Raw genomic sequence first — 22,409 nt, forward strand, 5'->3', positions numbered from 1 at the left:
AGCTAAAAAGGATTAAAGGATTTGTCCAGAGTAACCTCTGAAGGGAGAACCCACAGTCCTAATTTCCCAGCTCAATTCTTTGGATTAAATTGCCCTAACTCTGAAAACTTTCCCCCCTTCTTCCCTCTCACTCACTCCTCTACCCCTAGTAATAGTCACACATAGGGGCATATTTGTTTTACTTATTTATTTATGATCTTAGACAAGTCACTAATTTCTCAGAGCCTTCCTTTGCCTATCTGTAAAATGGGAATAATAATACTTGTGCAATCTGTATTGAAGGACTGTTATCAACAAGCACCAAAGAAAGACAGTCTGACCCTCAAAGAGCTTGTATCCTTATAAATAAAGACAATATAAGAGAAATATGAGAGGGGATGGGGTGATCCTAAAGGGCTATGTTGGAAGAAGAAGTCTAAAGAATTAAGAGCCGACATCAAAGAGAAATAAGGAAACGAACATGGCTGGCCTGAAGCTATCTTAAAAGTGAAGGTTTTAAGAGAAATTAACCAATCAAATTAGAGAGTAGATATAAAGTATATTATAAAGCAATATATAAATGCTATATACAAATATAAATATAAAAGCAGCATATAAATGGAAAGATCATCATGTCCCCAAACCCAGGCTCAAGAATCTAGTAAAGCTTCAAGGTGGTTGACCTTGGAAAACCATTTCTTTGATCCTCATTTTCCTCATTCATTGAGGGATTCTGTGATTATAATCCTGGCATCTTCTATCTCACAGTTCTAAAGAAGCAAGTGAGAAAACATGAGTGTTTTATTGTCCAACTACCTGCAAAGGCGATATCAATGCTATTTATTTAGATAAATGCTTCCCTTTTTTTGACTACCATAAATCCTAAAGTATACTAAAACATTGCTTTCTATCCAAATCAATTTTAAAAAAGATGAGTCTTTGACATGCTCTTTTGAACAACTAACTGGATTCTAGGTATTCATCATAAGCACTAAATGTCTGAGCCCATAATACTCATCACCTACTCAATGAATGGAAGGGAAAGAGAAAAGAACTTCAAACTTGTATTCAGGACACAGAGGTGATTTTCAGAGTGTAGGAAAAGAGACTCTGGGGAGTCAGTCTTTTAGGAAACGCTAAATAGAGCATTTGAACTTAAAAGCTGTTACAATTGTACAAGAATAGCTCTTGACTCCTTTAAGTATTTATAGGTCCAGTGCATGGAAGTGTTATGCACCATTAAAGCCATTTTCTACACAGTTTACTTGAGCAAAGTATGGAATGCAGTATGTCAAGAGCCAAACCCTGGTTTAGAAAATTCATATTTCTTCACTATAAGTAAAAGGCAGGATTTTGATTAGGAAGTTGAACTGAGAGAGCAAGTGAAAATAAAATCCAGCCCCATCAACCAAAAACCAGCCACAGCAACTCAAATGTGCATAGTACAGGTTTTTATCATTGTCTAAATATCCCATCATGATACCTATTAATTTGACAAGTTGGTATCCTGGGGTATCAAAAAAAAAAGAAAATAAATACTAGCATGGTCACTTTTTATGTGGCAGCTTTACAAATGGATGGAAATAATGTTTTAAAATAAGTAAATATGTTTTTTGTAATTGTAAACTGAGGCAACGCATAAGTTATAAGAACAACAAAAAAAGTGTTTTTCATTTTCATTCTTAATCAGAAAATCTAAGGCTTTCTTTTTCTGCCACTAACCACATCACTTTGACTATAATAATAGATAAGTGCCGCCTGATCCATTTTTGCATATATGAGATTAAAACTGACATTGTTTAATCTGAAGAAAAATTGTCAAGACCTTGTGATAAATGGCATCCATCTTAAAGATTCAATTGGCTCGTTCTGTAAAAGTATGAAGTCCTTCATTGTTTGTTAAACATGTTTTACCTGAGACTATTTAACATTCTTTGTATCAACACCAGCTGCCACAGACACACACTATAAAAATAAGGCTTTTAAGATTTACCCTCCCTATCTTCATACCTCAAAAGAATTGCTTCAATATTATCAGAAAAATAAAGATTAATGAAAGCCCTAGAAGAGTTATTGACATGTTTTATTTTAAAATTCAGATATTGAGATTCATAATCATCTGAGAATTTCAAGCAACATATATTCATGTTTCCCTTGCAAGGGAGGTTGCTGGGACCCTATATTGGTGCGTTTCTTGGTCAGCAGCAGTTATATGACCATAGAGTCAGGAAGTCTTAAGTTTAAATCCAGCCTGAAATACTTATTATCTTATCTGGGCAAGTTACTTCACTTCTGTTTGCCTCAGTTTATTCAACTGTAAAATGGAGATAATAATATTGCCTACGTCCTAGGATTTTTGTAAAGATAAAAGGAGGCATTATTTTTAAAGCACCTGGCCTAGGCCTAGTATGTGGCATATGCTAGTTGTTTAGTAAATACTTATTTAATCTTTCCCCTTTCCTTCCACTGACTCTTTGAATTTCATCTATTATTGGAGCCTTTGAAAAACCTCCTAAATTTCCTCACACAATGCAACTCCATACTGAATTCATCAATGCTTTAGATTTAGGCAAATGAAATAGACTATATCTCTAATCTCAGAGCTTAGTGTTTCAAACTTTTAAAATTGTGTTTTCAATTTAAAGCTAGTTCCAGGTGACAGTGGTGAGGTTTAGGTTTTGGGGTTCCCTTCTGTAAGGGAACCAAATGATGAGGTCTAGATTTAAGGAACCAAAATGAGATTAGGGTTCCTAGTAGTCAGGGAATTAAATGATAAGATTTGGGGTTCAGAGAACCAAATGAAGAGGTTTGGTTCCCCTACACCCCCTTGGTATTTGGGATAAGGACAGGGAGTTTTGGGGAACCCCCCTTCTGGTGATGCAGAGATTCTCTGCAAAGGAATTTACAAACCCAAAAATCTAGATTGATAAAAGAGGTTTATTATAGGCATTGGGAAATAAAGTAGTGGAGGAGTCCTGGCAGAGAGATAAAGTTTAGAGAAATCCCAACAGAGAGGCATAAAGTTTTATTAGGGAAATAGGTGAGGGAGATAAAAAGAGGGTAGCGCTGGAAGAGAATCTTATTCCAGTGGGTAGAGGTTTCCTTGGCATAGCATGGCATAGCATGGCATGGTAGGACTTCTGCAAAGAAGTGAGTTCCAAGTTGCAGTTTTTATAAGAAAATCTGAGACAGAAGTTTCAAATGAATGAGATTTCCTCAGTGCTGTCATTGCCCCCAGGCCTAAATGAGATCACTTACTGGAAGTGATTGAGTCAGCAATAGGGGTACAAAATCTTGGAATTGAATGCTTCAACTAGTCCCCCCAAGATAAAAGAATGAAGCTGTTTCTCTTGTTTCCCTTGGGCAGGGTCTCACAGACACAGGGTTCAAGGAGACTCCTTCAAGGAGTTTTAGAGAGTTTTGGAGTCCTTTCTTCAACATCAGTGGGCATGTACTGCTGTACTACTATAATTGCACAGATATTAATTTAAGAAGATAATGCTCTGCTCATAAAAGTGTCCAAAAATCAGTTTGCTGATTTTTATTTCTGAACTGCTTACTTCTGAACCTGGTTAAAAAAATCCTTCCCCCAAATAATCATCAGTTATGGTGCTATCCCTACCAGGAGTAGAGAGGCTTTGTTGTTAAAAGATATGTGTGGGTCTCTTAAGTCTTTTAAATATTGCAATTGAAGGCAAGGGGAATTCCCCAATGCTAGATAGGAACTTCTATTAGCATGCAAATGTATTTTGGGGATCCCTAGATAGAAATACTGTTAAGAGATATAGTGGCCCAATTGGGAGGGCAGAGCTGTAGAGGGCTAAAAAATGCTCACGAAAAAAAAAAAAAAAAGGAAAGATGGAGAGAATATATGGAGAAAAGAAGTAAAAGGAACCTGATACCAGAAATCCAAGATGTGGTTATGCAGAAAGAACTCAGAGGCTTGCAGAATTACCTTTGATCAGGTCTGAACAATGACCTGCTTGGTCTTTAGAGTTGCCCTCAGGAAACTGGGTGTATTAATTGTCTTAGTAGATGGCTATAAGGATAAAGGTTTTGCATAGGAGAGTGCTGGAGATCTAGCCTAAACCAGACCTCTCTTCTCCAAAGATTAGTTAAGAGTAATAGCTCAGTGGGGGTTAGATAGGGGGAGGGGGGGGGAGAAGATACATAGATATGAATAAGCAAAAACCCAAATATCAGATCTAGAGTGGGGAATGGTCTTTGAAGATTGCAACAGGATATGGCAGAAAGGAATTATTTTATATCTTAAATCAAGATTAGAATTCTGCCTAATCACTCACTAGTTCTGTGATTTTGAATAAATCACAATCTCTTAAGTCTCGCTTTTCTCACCTGTGAAATGAAGGGGTTGGCCCTTTCATGCTCTCCCCTAGATCCCTTATATTTCTTAATCAGTGATCCTGGGATAGTTGATGAGTATAAAAGTAGAAGTGATTTACTTTAACTGCATACATTTTGCTGTAAAGAAGGCTAGTGAAGGATTTTTTTCTGCTCATACTAATTTATAAAAAAGTATTTGCTAAAATGTAGATTGGGTTTCTTAACCTGGTTTTCTGTCATGGATCCTTTTGGTCTGCAGAAAACTATGAATCTTTTTTCAGATATTTTAAATGTAGGAAAAAATGAATAGGATTATAGAGGAAATTGAGTCAGCTAAGTGGCACAGTGGATAGGAAAGACTCAAATTCAAATGCAGCATCATATGCTTACTGGCTAGGTGGTGCTGGGCAAGTCTCTTCACCCTGTTTGTCTCAATTTCCTTATCTGTAAAATGAGTTAGAGAAAGAAATGACAGATCTTTCCAGTGTCTTTGCCAAGAAAACCCCAAATGGGGTCACGAAAAGTCAGATATGATTGAAATAACTGAAAAACAAAAATCTGAACAAGCAAAACTGAAAAAACTGAACCAAAAAAAAAAAAAAAAGCAACAACAGGGGAAAAAAATCAATTCTATTGAAATTGTCAAAAAATTTTAAGAAAAAGTTTGACTTAAAAGGTTTTTCTTTCTTTTTAAAAAAGTTCACAGACCCCCAGATTCAGGATCTGTTGAGGGGTTCTAACCTGTGTTGCCAAAGGAAATGTCAATAATGATGAAATTTTACTTTTTTGACATATTTCATGTGCATGTGATTCATATATGGAAAATCTTGAATAACAGAGTGAAAGATGAGTACTTTTATCAACCTGGTATTGGACTTCAAAGGACAAAAAGTATAAACCTAGATATAACTGGGGAATAAAAAGCAAGGGAGAAAAGGTGTAGCTTTAAGAAAAGGGAAAAAAGAATCTTTTTTTCCTTTTAAAGGATGATTTATTTATGTATTTATTTTAAATATACCTTGCTTTATAAATCAATTTGGGAGAGAAAAATCAGAACAAAAGGGGAAATCATGGGAGAAGGAAAAAAAAAGAAAAAAGTTAATATAACATGTGTTGATTTACAGTCAGTCTCCATAGTCCTTTTTCTGGATGCAGATGGCATTTTCTATCTAAAATCTATTGGGATTGCCTTGGATCACTGACCACTGAGAAGAAACAAGCTTTTCATAGTTGATCTTCACACATCTTGCTGTTATTGGGTACAATATAATCCTGGTTCTGCTTGTTTCACTCAGCATCAATTTATGTAAATCTTTTGAGGCCTTTCTAAAAATCAGTTTATTCATCATTTTTATAGAAAAATAATATTCCATTATGTTCATATACCACAACTTATTAGCCGTTCTTCAATTGATGGATAACTACTCATTTTCCAATTCTTTGCTATCATAAAAAAAGCTGCTACAAACATTTATTGCACATTTGAGTCCTTTTCCCTTTTAGGATATAGACGTAGTAATGGCACTGCTGGGTCAAAGAGTATTCACAATTTTACAGCCCTTTGGGCATAGTTCCAAATTGTTCTCCAGAATGATTAAATCAACTCCACCAACAATGCATTAGTGTCTCAATTTTCTTACATCCCCTCCAACATTTATCATTATCTTTTCCTGTCATTTTAACCAATCTGAGAGGTATGAGGGAGTACCTTAGAGTTGTTTTAATTTGCATTTTTCTAATCAGTTGTGATTTAGAGCATTTTTTCACATGATTATAGATGGCTTTAATTTTCTCATCTGAAAATTATCTGTTCATATCCTTTAACCATTTATTAATTGGGGACTGACTTGTAATCTTATAAATTTGACACAGTTCATTATATATTTTAGAAATGAGAACTTTATCAGATACATTGGCTGTAAAATATTTTTCCAGCTTTGTCCTTCCCTTTTAATCATTTCTCTTGGTTTTATTTGTGCAAAGCCTTTTTAATTTAATGTGATCAAAATTGTCTATTTTGCCTTTCATAATGTTCTCTATTTCTTTTTTGGTCATAAATCCCTCCCTTCAAATTTGTGGGCAAAAAAGAACTGGAGTTCATTATTGAACACAAAATAGATATCAAGATTATACGATGATCAATTCTGATAGATGTGGCTCTTTTCAACAATAAGATAACTCAGGCCAGTTCCAATGATCTTGTGATGAAGAGAGCCATCTACACTCAGAGAGAGGATGATGGGAACCAAGTGTGGATCACAACATAGCATTTTCACTCTTTTTGTTGTTGTTTGCTTGCATTCATTTTATTTTTTCCTTTTTTTCTTTTTTGATTTGATTTTTCTTGTACAGCAAGATAATTGTATAAATATATGTACATATATTGAATCTAACATAATTTTTTATTATATTTAACTTATTTTGGATTATTTGCCATATAGGGGAAGGGTGGGGAAGAAGAGGGAAAAATTGAAACAGAAGGTTTTGCAAGGGTTAATACTGAAGAATTAGCCATGCATATGTTTTGAAAATAAAAAGCTTTAATAAAAAATAAATAAATAAACAAATTTCTCCTTTCCCCAGAGATCTGATAGATAAAATATCCTTCACTCTCCTAATTTGTTTATGGCGTCACCCTTTATGCCCAAATATGTACCCATTTTGATCTTATTTTGGTGGGTGTGAGGCATTTTTAAACTTTTGATGGCTTATCTTTTCAGAATGAAAACTATAAGGAAAATCCATCACTGCCTTGGCAAAACCCAAGTGTCTTTCTTAGATTTAAGATGTTTTGGGTATGCAGAGCACCTCCTCTAACTTCCTCATCTCACCCCAGGACAGAGTCCAGTAAATCATGTCTTTGGCAGATTCAGGGAAACCACAAATCATCACAATACATTGCATGCCTGATCTACAGTGATAGCAAGATGATTTTGAAAGTTCAAACCAAGCCAGTCTTATCCCACAATAGATATAAACCCACAGATAATCTCAGAATAACTAGTCTCCTGGATATCTCCTGACCTGAGAATTACTTTGAATTATAATCTGCAAAGATATTCTATAATGCTAGCTATTAGGGGAGATTCAAAGTTTAGATAGGGGTTGCTGTGTAGTATAATGGCCTGAGCACTGAGTCTAGAGTCAGGAAAATTTGCTTTCAAATTCAGCCTCAGACACTTGCTAGCTGTGTAACCTTGGGCAAGCCATTTCACTTGTTTATCTTAGTTTCCTCAAACGTAAAATGGGAATAGAAATTGTACCAACTTCTCAGTGTGGTTGTACTTTAATAATTATACTTTAATAAATTTTAAATTGCTTAGCACAATACCTGTCACATGTTAAATGCTATATAAATGTTAGCTATTATTTTTATTTTTGTTGTCCAATCATTTCAGTTGCATCTGAATCTCCTTGTGATGCCATTTGGGGTTTTCTTGGCAGAGATACTAGAATAGTTTGTCATTTCCTTCTCAAGCTCATTTTACAAATGGGGAAACTAAGGCAAACAGGGTTAAGTGACTTGGCCACAGTCACATAGCTAGTAAGTGTCAAAAGCTAATTTGAACTCAGGAAGATGAGTCCTCCTGACTTCAGATAGCACCAAACTATCTAGTTGTCATTATTATTATTTCTACTACTATTTATCAGTAGATAATATCTAACCTCTGCCTACTGTACCCAGCAGTAATTCTAGCTCCCTGGAATGAAAGAATGAAAAGCATTTATTGATTATTTACCAGGTGCCAAGTACGATCTGCTAAACATGTCTCATGTTAACACGTCACAATTTAAGGATGTAAATTGACTTCTAAATAAATGTCCAATCCAAAGAATTTACTAGAGATTAGAGTAGTAGATAAGAGAGATTTAATAACCATTCCTTCCAAAGTTACATGTACATGGTATGAAGCCAACTGTTCTCTAAGGATTGTGGCACGTCAGCAACATGAAAAAGAGAATCAATCCCATTTTTAGAACCAAGCAAGAGAGAATTAACTCCATTTAAATGATGCATTAGAGATTAAAAACAGGAGTGCTTCTCCTATGGGAATCTTGTCCAAGCCATTAGAGTGAAATTTCTCTTGTAATTCATTAACCTTGTATTTCTCACATTTGAATCCAGCTATGTCCCCAGTACTGGCCAGAAAATGGAGTGCACAGACACGGCCCCATCCAAGTAGAATTTGTCTCTGCTGATTTAGAAGAGGACATCATCAGTCGAATATTCCGAATTTATAATGCGTCCAGGGTAAGGATCACACCAAGTTTGGTCTACTTCACTTTAGGTCTCAGTCAGTATAGAAGACAAAAACCTATTTTGCTTTTTTCTAATAAGCAGAGGAAGATTTGATTGAAACCTGCAGCAAGGTTTAATCAGGATTAAAAATTAATGCAATATTGATATCTTTGCAAGGTTCAAATAAGTAAACAAAACAATTTTCCCCTTACATGAAATGCAGAGATAAGTACCCCTCATCTACTTCACAACCTTCATGCACAGATCCTCAGATTATAACTTATTCTTCTCCTTCAGCTCACCTGTGATTAAAGTAAAGCCATTTTTCTGACTTGTGGACAATATGTTAAATCCTTATTCCTTGACATTTTGCTCTGGGTCTTTGCAGGAGTGCAAGTATTCTGTTCCGCTCTTATTTTCCTGGCCTGTCATTGAAAGCACCTGGTTCTTTATAACACAAGAAGATTAAAAATCATAACTCTCCAGGCCAGTAGACACTGTCTTGGTTATTTATAGGCAATGTCTGATTTAATAATGTTTCACTTTGATAAAAAGATCAAATAAGAGAAATCAGCCCATTGGAATTCAAAGTAAAGAATGCCTATTTCTCCATGATTGTCATCTTATTTTCCACAGCCTCAAGATGGATACCGGATGGTACAGCAGTTCCAGTTTTTGGGGTGGCCAATGTATAGAGATACACCAGTGTCCAAGCGCTCCTTTTTGAAGCTCATACGCCAGGTGGAAAAATGGCAAGAAGAGTATAATGGTGGTGAAGGACGGACAGTTGTACATTGTTTGTAAGTACAGAAAAGAAAGGTTTTGATGGAAGAAAGGAAGGGAGAAAGGAAAAGGAGGAAAGAGAGGAGGGAAGGAATGAAGAAAGGAAAGAAGGAGGGAGGAAAGGAAGCAGTTAAGGAAGGAAGGAAAGAAAGAAAGAAGGGAGGGAGAGAGGAGAGAGGAAGGAAGGAAGGGAAGGAGAAAGGAAAAGAAGAAAAGAGAGGAGGGACGGAGGGAGGCAGGGAGGGAAGAAAATGAGGGAAGGAGGGAGAGAAGGAAGTGAGGGAGAAAAGGATGAAGGAAGGGAGGAAGGGATGAAGAGAAAGAAGGAAAGAAGGAGGAAAGAGAAAGAAGGATAGAGATTGAGAGGGAGGAGAGAAGGGAAGGAAAGAGAGAAGGAGAAAGGAAGGGAAGGAGATTGGAAAGGAAAGTGGAAAGGGAAGAAGGAAAGAGGAAAGAAAAGAATAAAAGGAAAGAAGGATCAAACAAATGAATGAAGAAACAAAAGGAGAGAGAAGAAAGGAAGGTATATTTGGCAAGACCCATTGAAAAATTTAACAGCAGTTCTGAAAGACATAGACTTTCCTATTTGTGTCTTTCTTGTTTTTTTGTTTGTTTTACTTCCATTAAGAACCTATATTTCAATAAAGCCATATCATGACAGGGTCTGCCATATAGACAGACCTACTGATAATAATTAGTCCTGATGATAATTAATAATAATAATAATAATAATAAATATTTATAATTTAACCCTACTGATGATAATAAATAACATATTTCTAGAGAACTTTAAAATTTGCAGCGCACTTTACATATATTATCTCATTTGATCTTCACAAATGCTTCTTCCTGATGCCTATATGCCCAGGAAAGTAATTACAAAAAGAAGATAGTGGCTATGGTAAATGACCTGCCCAGGGGCTACACCATTAGTAGATGTCTGAGACAGGACTTGAACCTGGGCTTCCTGACTGCAAATCCAGCACTCTATCTCTTCTTCTGCCCAGCAGCTTCTAATATGAAGGTAGCATGATAAAAGGGGCAGATTGTGGGTGGACACAGTGTCTGCTTAGCAATATGCATGGAATTGTTGCTGCCTGCTACATTTTGAAAGCTCTCTGCAAAGCTGATGGGATATTATTGTTGCTACTATTAGTATTAACAATGATAATAACCACCTTGCTTTTGTCTACTTCTCAAAGCCCTTTCCCATTTATTATCTCATTTGAGATAATGTGTAGCTAGCCAACCAGCTGTCATTTGGAGCATTTGTGGAAAGTTCAACAACCAGATAGTTTTAGCTTTCATTTCTTGCTCAATGGAAAGCAGTTATGAATATACAATGAAGCTTCCTACTGACCTGAAGTATAAATGAAGTTGATCTCATGTTAGAGTTGACTCTAGGTAAAATCACAAGGTAACAAACTCAGCCTCCCTCCTCGCAACACTCCCAGATTCCCACAACCTCCCCAGGGTCCCTGAAAGTGCCCAGATTTTTTTCCCCTTCTTTTCTCATCCTTATACAGAGTTAGTTCATATACACTCCATTCCAAAAGGGGTTACTTTCATTTAATTGTCCATTCCACTGATTCAAGCGCTTGTGGACCACAGTGCTTCAGTCCTTCAGTTGTATATGACTCCTTATGACTCCATAGACTAGGTATAACACATCCATACTATCCATGAGATTTTCTTGGGAACTTGTGGACCATAAACTACACAACAAACTCTTTCCATAAGATGATGTATTTTTAACTAATTATATTGGAACCACTTAATTTCCCCTGTTTTCCTTTTCCTCTCCCATAGAGCCATATTGTATAAAAACCCATTTTAAACTGTATTTATTTAACATTTAAATACAAAATAGAAAAAGAAAAAAAAATGCCACAAGCACAACAGAACAGAAGAGAGGATTCAAATAAATTTCCATTTCAAGAAAACCTAGTAAATATTGTGTTCAGAGCTATCCATCTCTTCTTTGCTTCCTTTAGGTTTTCTTTTGTTCTCTGCTGTATACTTTTTATTTTATTCTTTTTTCACTCCTCCCAGAAAGCTATAATTAAACCCAGATATATTTATATCTACATATGTACACATACAAAGCATAGCTATCTCTAATCATACACATGTACAGACATATACATTCATATACATCTGTATAAGACTTGTTTGTACTGTTTCTCCTTTTTGTATGCTTGTTTGTCCTGTTTCTCTGAAAGTGGATGGTATCATCCTTCTTAAGTCCAAGTGTTATGAATTTTTTCTGAATCCACCAACTCATTTCTTATACCACAGCAGTATTCCAACCTTATACTATCTACTTATTTTAAATAGTGTAAAACAATATTGATTTATATGGTTGACATATAGTTTCCTTATTTTTCTCTTTTAATTAAATCTATTTTAGCTTTAACTTTGAGATCAGTGATTGTTAACTATGCTTTTTTCCTAACAAATACTACTCCTGATTATTATTATTATATTTAAAACATTTTTAAAGAAAAAGAATAGAAAAAATCAGCAAAATTGGTCAATAAATTGAAACAAATCTGATAATAAAGCCAGTGTTCTAACATCTGTGTTAACCCACCTCTTTAAAGCATTGGAAGAGGGAGGTTAAAGAACTTCTGAAGTTAGGATATTGACTCAGATAAAAATACTACTCCTCTAACGCCACTTCTCAGTTCCCAACCAGGGCATAAGATATTTCTCAAGGAGTAATAGAAGCTTTGGAGCAGCATCTGCCATGGTAGCCCAGGTGGTTATTTGGCAAAGTGGATAGTCAAAAAAGACCTGAGTTCAAAATCAGCCCCAAGCAGAATAGGTGTGTGACCCTGTAAAAGTCATTATCTCTGTTTATCTTAGTTTCCTTATCTGTAAAATGGCAATAATAGTAGCTCTATAGCAGCTCTTCACAAGCTGTTATGAAGACCAAATTAGTACAGTGCTTGCCAGAGAGTAAGTGTTGTTTAAATGTTAACTATTATCATCATCATCATTATTATTTTATCCCCTGGAAGGTAGGGATACCACATGGCTTCCTACTTAAGGTCACAAAATAAGCATTGTTCCTACCACACTTTAAGAAATGAAGGGGAAAAGAGAGGAAGGAAGGAAGAAAATAAGCATTTATCTAGTGCCTACTAGCTGCTGGACAGCTACATAGCATACTGGAATCAAGACAATATCCCTCATGGGTTCAAATCGACCCTTCCACATCTACTAGCCATATGACCCTGAGCAAGTCACTCACTCCTATTTGCTTCGGTTTCTTCATCTATAAATTAAGCTGAAGAAGGAAATGGTAAACCACTCTAACATCTTTGCCAAGAAAATCCCAAATAGGGTCATGAAGAATAGGACACAACTTGAACAATTCAACAACAACAATATGCCGGTACCATTAAGTATTTTATAAATATTATCTCATTTAATCCCCACAATAACCCTGAAAGATAAATGCTGAACCTCTGGCAGAAAAGGATCTGATAACTGATCCACCCTAAATTTTAATATCAGATAACGGTCCTAAAGTCATTTCCCTTCCCAGAAATATTTACTTTTAAAATGCAAACAATTCCTTAATTTAGAGAGATGATTCTCTGGGTAGGGTTTTTCACGTTAGTGATAGGCTGGTGGCAGAAGGTATGTTTGAACAGAGCCCAGTTTTCCCTGTGCCTTCAGTCCATCATATAGATAGAAACTCACTATTTTTACAAGGCAAATCCATCATTGACTCCAAAAAATGGTGTAAATAAACAGCAGCTCCTGAATCCTCTCTTCTTCTCAGAAGGGAAATTTCTCCCCAGGAATTAATGTCCTTTATAGCTGACCTTTGCTTCATAAACAGCCAAGAGAAGTCCAGCACTTCTCAGAAACCTTTAAGAATGCTGGAGCCACTAGCCCTACTAACATACAATACAGAAAAAAAGATTCCTGACTATGGGCCTCCGTTTTTTCTTTAAAATCAGGAAGTTGAACTACATGGCTTCAAGGAAGTTGAATAATGCCAGCTTTTGACTTTTGATCCTATTATCCTATTTATAAATTTACCACAAGCATTAAGTAGCAACTGAACTTTAGATGAACAGTGATGACATACTGTACTGGTCACTCAAATTTTAGAGAAAAAATAATCTATCATTTATGCTAAGATTGAAAAATAAGAAGAAAAAAGGTTTAGAATGAAAAAATAATCCATATTTCTGGACAGCTGGGAAGAACCTAACAGATAATGTAATCTAGGTAAGGTTCCTAATCTTGGATGGATGGAGAACATTACAGAAAGATTCAAGAGGTCAATCTTGGTTTGTCAATATTTTGATAACCAAATTTCAATAAAATTAGTTTCCTCTGTAATCCTGTGTATTATATCTTATACATTTACAAACATTCTTCTGAGAAGTAATCTGTACTTCTGTACTGGCTGTACCAGACTGCCAAAGGGATAGTTCCTTGAAAAAAATTAAGAACCCCCTCATTATTCCAACCTGCTCAATTATAAATTTTACAGAGAGGAATCTGATACCCAGAAAAGTTAAATGATCTTCCCTAGATTCAAACCAAAGTATCTTGATTCCAGGTCTTATGCTCTTCCTACCATTACATGTTGATCTTCAAGTAGAACATGTAGATGAATGTATGTATGACCTTCAGAAACAAGATATTTGAATCTGGCCCTCAAGCCATTTTAAACTTGTTACCTTTAAAAGTTGAAATGAAAAAAAATTTTTTTTTTCTTTATTGACTTGTTAAGAAACCAGTTTATATTGGCATTCCCTAAAATTGGAAAGATAAGAAAGGAAGTGTCTAGGAGAAATAAGAAAGGGAAAAACAATCTTCCTGTCTTATTTCTCATCCTTGCTTCTCTCCAAGGTAAAAAGTATGCCATTCAGAATAGTGTAGCTCCACCTAATGGTTATGTTCAGAGAAAACTCACCCAAAGATTAAAAATCACAAAGTGCTCTGAATGCAATGAATGGGCTTTTAGAATTCAATCAAAGGACAGATATATAGGTAGGAAGGTCTCAAATTCATCAGCTCTCTTAGGCACAAGAAGCAAATCCAGCTTCTATTTCTCTAGTTTCTTTTGGTAATCACTCTTTGGGTTCCGTGGCATCCTGGTCCTGATGCAAAACTGGGCAAGAACCCAGGCTCTTTCAGATATCCATTCAAAGGTGTGCCAAATACTGTGGAAAACTCACCCTATTATGGCTAATTAGAGGTAATGGTCTGGGTGGAAAGATCACCCTAGCTCGAGGGGCGGTCATAATTATTGGTTCACCAGGGATTGAATCAGAATATTTCCATAGGCTACCCAGCCCACTAGTAAGAAATGGGAAAGTAAGGGCAAAAAGTAATCAAGCTACTTTATTCCCTTTATTCCAGGAATGGAGGTGGCCGCAGTGGGACTTTTTGTGCAATCAGCATTGTTTGTGAAATGCTCCGGCACCGGAGGGCAGTTGACGTCTTCCATGCTGTGAAGACCCTGAGGAACAATAAACCTAACATGGTGGACCTTCTGGTAGGCACTTTCTAACTGTACTGTTAAATCGAAAATCTCTATTATCACCAGTCCCTGAGATCTCTAAGCTTTTAAGTTAGTTATTCACAAAAGAAGAATCATTTTCAAAAGCATAATGTAATCATTTCACTTGTAATGGCTTTTCTTTTTTTTTTTCTTAAAAAAAAATCTGCTTCTTCCCAAGGAGATTTTGTCTTAGCTTGTTTGAAATTTGGAAATAGTTTGAAACTCACAAGTGAACATCCTTATTAATTTCCCTTCCTGGCAGTGCCATCGACATAGATAGCAGTCCTAGCACAGAAGAAATAATCGTAGCAAATGAAATGCCAGATTTTCAAATTATATATTTTATAAATAGCTTAATCACCTAATATTTATCAAAGCTGTGAGTTTTAGTTTGACATCCAGAATATTGCACTTAATTATGGTGGCCACATCCCAGAGAAGGATTAAAGGAGTTGAGAAACAAAGGATTGTGTGCAATTATTTTCTTAGAGTATTTCATGAAATCTCTTTTTATGCCGAGCTATTGAAGTGCCAACTACTGTGATTCAAGAATAGTGACACAGCTTAGAGGAAGAAGCTTTTAGATTAGGCTTTTGTAGTCTTGTGTTGGGAAAGGATGAATTGGGGAGCAGTAAGATTAATCCTCCCTGTGGTAGTGGGGGAGGCCTTTGTATGGGCTGGGGGAGATGAGCTGGCAAGTTTTTAAAAGGCTTTTCCCTGGGGGGTAGAAAATGTGAAAGCCGCAGAGTCCAACCCCATGTATCCTCAGCTCCTGAGCTAGGGGATGAAGATGCTAACTTAGAGTCACCAAGCAGGTCATATTTTGAGATGGGAAATTAGCTGTAGTCACTATCAAAGGACCCCAGATCCATTCATCTATATAATAGTGTATTAAACATTTGTACAGTGCCATGTACATAATTGGGGCTTGGTAAATTATAATGGTGCTGGTAATGGTTATAACTCCTAGAGACAATCAAACCCTAGTTAACGTGAACAGCTTCATTTGGACATCTGCTTCTCCCCAGACATATGTTTTATGCATGATGAGTTGTGATAGGTCCAGGAAGCGCGGCCTGGGGAAGGAGACTTGGAAGGGAAATGACCATTTTGCCAGGTGCATGCACTCTCTCTCATCAGCTACTAACAGTTGTCTCATTGGCCAGTGTGTTGGGTCCACCTCTCCACCCACTGCTCCCGCCTGCTCCTCTGTATAGGGTATATATGGCAAACATCAATCCTTCTAAGCAGTTTATAGAGACTAGTGTTGAATGAATTGCCAACTGATTGGTAAGTGGTGGGTAAGTCCCCAAGTGGGACAGTACGCCAGAGTCACTGACTGGCACACAAATGAATTCACAAAGAGGTGATTTCTTAGGCTTGTGAGGTACCACCAAGGCTGCTATATCGTGGCAGACATCCACCCCAATTAAAAATTCAGAATTTGGCTACCTTTTGGTTTCTAGACAGATGTATAGCTTATAACCCTTGGCTGGCATTTAGTAAAACTGACCTTGATAAAATGTCATTTTGCTCACTGAATTTGCCTGAATTAAATAGATCCACATTAGAAATAGAATCCTCTACAGTTAGCTTACTTTTTTTTCCTAATAGCTGGCAGTCAATTTTGCTGCTTACAAGACTTATTGGGAGAAATGGCAGGCTTCTTTCTATGTCAATAATACAGAATATGGTACTTTGATGTGATGATGAAATAAATGATTATTTTCCGTGGAGTACAAAGTTAAGTGCCAAAAGGATCCTTGATGCTAGCTAAGTAGGAAGGATCTTAAGACATTAGAACTCATTTGGAGCTTCCTAGTGGCTTTTTATATTACCTACAGGATCAAATATAAAGTCCCCTGTTTGGCATTTAAAGTTCTTCATAACTTGGGTCTTTTTTTACATTTTTAGACTCCTTATACTTTACTTACCTGCATAAACTCTTTGATTATAGTCACAGAGGCAAACGTACTGTTTTCTCAGACACAGAATAGCAGCTCCCATCTTCATGACTGTGTATAGATTGTCCCCGTCTGAAATGTTCTCACTCCTTACCTCTGATGGCTTCACTGCCTTCAGGACTTAAGTCCTACTTACTTTAGGACACTTTCTCTCCTTTTCCCCAGATCTTAATGCCTTCCTACACTGGATGTATCTAAAAAATACTTAAATACATGTCAAATTGGAGATAATCTCAGAGGGAAAGTATTGCAATTAAGGGGGATTAGAAATGATCCTGAGACTTAAAGGAAGCCAGGAAAGCCAGGAGGTGAAGATAGGAAGAAAAGAGTCCCAAGCATGAGGGAAAACTCTCAGTTAGATGGAGTGCCATGTCTGAGGAGTAGCAGGGGGCTTTGGATCTCAGAGTAGGTGGAGAGGAATAAAATGTCAGAAGCTTGAAGGATAAGAAGGATCTAAATAATTACCTCTTAAATTTTTTCTACTCACAACCTCTTTTTGTCCAAGAAAGATGTGTGTGACTCCAGATATATAGGTACATAAAATAGGTATACAAATCAAATATTTGCTAATAATAAATCATAATTTCATGACCTTCATATTCAGTTAGGAGATCTCATATAGAGTCAAAAACCACAGTTTAAAAAACTGGGGTCTAGATTATGAAGGGTTTTAAAAGCTAAACAAGATTGTATATTTGATCCTAGGAGTAATAGGGAGCCACTGGAGTTTATTGAATATGGGGTTGTGGACTTGGTCTTAAAGAAACATCATTTTGACAACTAAAGAAGATAGGCAAGAGTACAAAGGGATTTGAGGCAGGCAGACCTGATGAGAGGCTATTACAATAGTATAGATGGAAAGTGATCTGCCTCGGGGTGATGGCAATGTCAGAGGAGAAAAGGGGATGTGCATTTGAGAGATGTCACAAAAGTGCAATTGATAGACCTTAGCAACAGATTGGATACAGAGGGACATGTTGAGAGTGAGAAGTTGATGATGCATCTAGATTAATGATTGGGAAGATATGGTACCCTCAGCAGTAATAGATAAATTCGGAAAACTCCAAGCCCATTGCTAAATCTACTGTATCATCTAGCTACCCAAAAGTAGGGTTCAATTTTGAAAATAATTGAATTTAATATGTTGAGAAGCAATCATTCATAAAGTATGTCATTGGGCCCAATGGTTTTTGTAGCTTGATATAGAACCTAGGAGAGTCTAGAGTTGCCTCCAAACCAATAAAAAGCATTAGAATACTGATTTAGTAGGGAAAAAATATGAGCACTACTATAAAGAACATATTTGTCATCATCTGGGGTTTTATTTGCTAACTGGAGGTTGTCTGAAGATTTCATGAAGTCATTCTCTCTATTCATCAATCAGTGAGTACTAATCTATGTGGAAAAAGAAAAAAAACTGTTGGATTGAGAATCTCAGAGTTGTCATCTAGTCTCATCCAAGAGTTATAATTACCACATCTTCAATCAGTGGCCAGACAACCTGTATTTGAAGACTCCTGATAAGGGAGAACAGTCTGCTGAAGCATGCCATTCCACTTTGGGATCACCCTCATTACTAGGAAGTTTTTCTTTTAGTGTTTTTGAAATCTGCCTCCTTTGCTAGACTGTGATATTTAAAAGATTTAGAAAATTGAACATTTCTTACATGTATTTGAAGCTTTGGGGTTTGAAGAAAGGTTTCTACCTACCCAAAAAACATTCTAGGGAATTTAGGGAAATGCCTTGCCTCGTAGCGCATTCTAGTCGCTTTCAAAAAGTAGAATGGAAGCATAGGAGAATATATTTCAGATTGAAAGGGTCTCTAGAGTTCATCGAGTCTTTTTACAGATGAAGGACCAGAGAGGTTATAGATGTGCCTAAGACCACACAAAGAATCAGCAACCGAGCTGAGCTTCTTTAAGAGGTGATGAATTCCACAGCTGAGAATGTATTCAGAAGTTGAATGACTACTTACAGATATTAAAAGAGGAGTTCATAACATCGGAGGTTTCTTCCAACTCTCAGATTTTCTCCTTACAATCCAGTTTCCATCTTCACTATTCAACTGAAACAAAATGATAAATTCAGTGCCTTTTTCTCAGTCTTCTTCTTTATTGATCATTTGATACTAGTGACCACTTCCTTCTCCTGGGTTCTTTCTCTTCCTTCAATATTCCTAATATTATTCTCTCTTGATTTACTTCCTACTTTTCTAATCCCTCTAATTCGCCTTTACTGGATCATCAATAATACATGTCCCCAAGGCTCTACTCCAGGTCCTTATCTTTTTTTTCTAGGCTATCTCCTCAATTTTCATGAGGTCAGTCATTATCTGTAATCATATGACTCTACAAATCTATATATCTAGCTATAATCTCTTCTCAGGATCCACTTTCACATGTATCATTAGCTGCCTTTTAGATATCTACAACTAAATATCCCATATGATCTTTGTCCAGGCATTTGATATTCCTGGCCTTCAATTTCCTTATTTGTAAGATGAAAGAGTTTGGACTTCATGGCCGCTAAGGACCATTCTTACTGTATAATCTATGATTCTATGAGTAGTGTACTCAAATTCAAAATATCTAAGTTGAAACTCATTAACTTTCTTTCTAAAGCCAACTTTCCTCCTCATTTCCCCATTTCTGTCAAGGATGTCACCATCTTTCCACTTTCCCAGATGCACAATTTTAAAATCATCTTTGATCATTCTCTTTCCCTCCCCATATCCAATCACCAAAAAAATTCTAGCAATTAAAGGCACTAACTACATATTTCTTCTTTCATAGCCATAATTAACCTTTAAGGTGTCCTTCCTAGAGGAATAACTTGGTAGAGTAGATTGCATGCTGGAAGAAGTCAGGAAAACTTGGGCTGACATCCCAAAGCAAACACATACTATGATCCTGAGCAAGTCATTAAACTTTACTGTTCCTTGCTTTCCTCATCATTGAGGAAATTGGATCTGATATTCTGAGGTTCTTTGAATATATGATCCTATCAACAATTATTTATAGTGCTGCCTTTGAGGAACCTAAGAGGCTTAGTGTTTAGATTCCAGACCACAGCATTCCTGAGAGTGTTTTCCTCGATCCTGAAAATGCCTTCTTCCGTGATTACCATTGTACATTACTTTCCAGCCTGGCTGATTTATGGATGCATAGGCTCATTCTCTTGAATCCTTAGGGTTCCCAAGAAATAACAATCAATAGATGGTGTGTTCTGCAAACAGAAAAGATGGAATAGAATTTGGCAGGTGTCAGAAAGTACGACCATGAAACTCTCCCTTCCCCCACCCCCACCCTTAGAACTTTTCCAGGGACCTTTTTTTCCCCACTGTAAGCTGCATCAAAGAAAATAATGCATGGTTAAGAGCCTAATACAGCTTTTCATTTTCTCTAGGCACCAATAAATATTTCTTGACTGAATTGTTAGATATGGGCCCCATGGGTTCACACAAATTCCATGTATATGGGAGAGAGAAGAAAGGATTCTAGAATTAATGTATGAGAACAACTCTTTTCTATCTGCTTGATTCCCCCTCTCTCTGCACCCCTCAGATTTTGCAATTCTGATTATCTAAGTGTCTCTTTATTAAGTCCCCAGGAATCTTGCCATCTCAAGGGGTAGATGGAGAAAAAGATTTTGGAACTGCAAATAAAATGAAGTTGTAAAAAAAAAGAAAAAAGAAAGAAAAAATATACAAATAGAGTTGAAAGCTGGGCATTCTCAAAGGACATCTTTAAGATTGAAAATTTTGCTTCTTGAATCAGGTTAGCTTTCAGCACATAAAAAAGTGATTGCCGATTGCAGAGTGGGAGGGTGAACTTACAAGACAGAAACTAGGTTTTGGGGTGTGTGTGTGTGTGTGTGTGTGTGTGTTTTCAAGTGAATGATGTGGGAACTGCTCTCACCTCCTCATTTTAGGCAGCCTCCAAAGTGTTCTCTCAGCCAATCTTGTGTTCCCATTAAAGAGTTAAGAGAACCCAGGAGAAGAGATTTGTGTTGTCTAAATTTAAGATTTCGTGTGGTATTCCTAGCACTATCAATTTTATTTCAATCCAATCTAACAAGCATTTATTTTGCATAGGGCACTCTGCTAGGTGCTGGAGATGCAAAAACAAAAAAGATACTCAGGTATGGTGTTAAGGTACTTGTAACATAGTCATGTATGTTTTTTAAAATATATTTAAATAAATAAATAAAATATATTTTAAAAATATAAAGGTCTATTGAGGCATGCCTAATAGTCCCTACTTCCTTGAAAGCAGGGATTGGTAGCTTCTGAATGCAAGAGTTCTGAACTGCAATAAGGTTCAAGTCAGTTGGGTGTCCAGCAACAATGTGGTGGGTCCCTGGGAGCAGAGGGCCAGCAGACTGTCTAAGAAGGAGCAAACCAACCCAGATAAGAAAAATGGAGCCAATTAAGGTTTCTGTGTCCATCAGTATTGAGTCAGGGCCCATAAGTGGCCACTGCATTTCCAATCAAAGAACCCCAGTCACCAAGTAAAATTAATAAACATGTACACACACATAAAATATATATGTATATTTCATTATTATTTATATCATATTATCAGAAAAATGCAAGTGTTTCCATGAATAGCAATATTTATTGATTTAGAGGCTACACTGTAAAATAGTGCAGCTACACATTCTATAACCTAAATGACATTGGTCCAAATAATTCTGCTTTGAATTATTAGTGTATGTAAATTCCTTTTGCTTCACATTAGTACAGTCTATAATAAGGGCTTTATTTTAAGTTGAAGAATCCATAAGAATAAAATCCAAGATCAAAATTGCAAATTGCCAAACCTTCTTAGTTTCAAAGGGCAGATGGAGTAGAGAGAGGAATTTTGCCCCAGGTAACCATTGGAGAATGATCTCTTTGAATCTTCTCTGCCATTTAGACAGTGGTGAGTTTTTGATGTCCCCAGATGGCCAGTAAATCAGAGCACCTGTAGTTCTTCAGGTGCCAAGCTGCACCTGCTCCCAGAGAAGTGATACTTTTGTTTTGAGTCAGGATCTCGAAGGTCTTTATGTGCATTTTTGTTGATTGACTGATTCATCTCTATCCTGAGATTTTTATTCAGCATTATTTCCCACTGTTATGCTTTCTTTTCCTACCCTAATTAATTGCAAGAGAAATGGCACATAATCATAGACGAAATTTGGAAGCATCCATTGTTACAAATCACAATCCAATGTTACCTTCTCATCTTGTAAAACTCTCTTCTTGAGTTCTCAATTGAGGATTTATATAATATTCTGCAGACCAACTCCTAGTTTTTTTAAAAAAAACATTTTGGGGGTTGCTAGTACCACATGTAGACTTCCCAGCTATTATTTTTTATTCTAACTATGTAAACTGGCCCACCTCTTTTTCCAAATATCTCTTACTCAGATTATATCATTAACACCACTTCTTGCACACAAATAGAGGGACCATTTTCCTTTAGGTCATCCCCCACATTTTCTCTTTAGAGATTGTGGTATTCCATGATGATGGGCATGGAGCATCACTAGTCAGCCACTAGTCATTTTTAAAGTACCTACTATG

General features: G+C 36.5%; 1 protein-coding gene across 8 annotated transcripts in view; it reads left to right on the forward strand.

Moving 5' to 3' along the window:
• PTPRM (protein tyrosine phosphatase receptor type M) overlaps positions 1–22,409 on the forward strand; it is a 936,902-nt gene that overhangs the window by 907,099 nt on the left and 7,394 nt on the right. For all 8 annotated transcript variants that reach the window (XM_031953603.1, XM_031953648.1, XM_031953697.1 and 5 more), the window contains 3 exons: positions 8,450–8,575; positions 9,200–9,363; positions 14,738–14,873. In XM_031953603.1, coding sequence (XP_031809463.1) covers positions 8,450–8,575; positions 9,200–9,363; positions 14,738–14,873 — 426 coding nt within the window. The remainder of the gene's footprint in view (positions 1–8,449; positions 8,576–9,199; positions 9,364–14,737; positions 14,874–22,409) is intronic.

Source organism: Sarcophilus harrisii, chromosome 1 (assembly GCF_902635505.1).
Source record: "Sarcophilus harrisii chromosome 1, mSarHar1.11, whole genome shotgun sequence".
Taxonomy (NCBI): domain Eukaryota; kingdom Metazoa; phylum Chordata; class Mammalia; order Dasyuromorphia; family Dasyuridae; genus Sarcophilus; species Sarcophilus harrisii.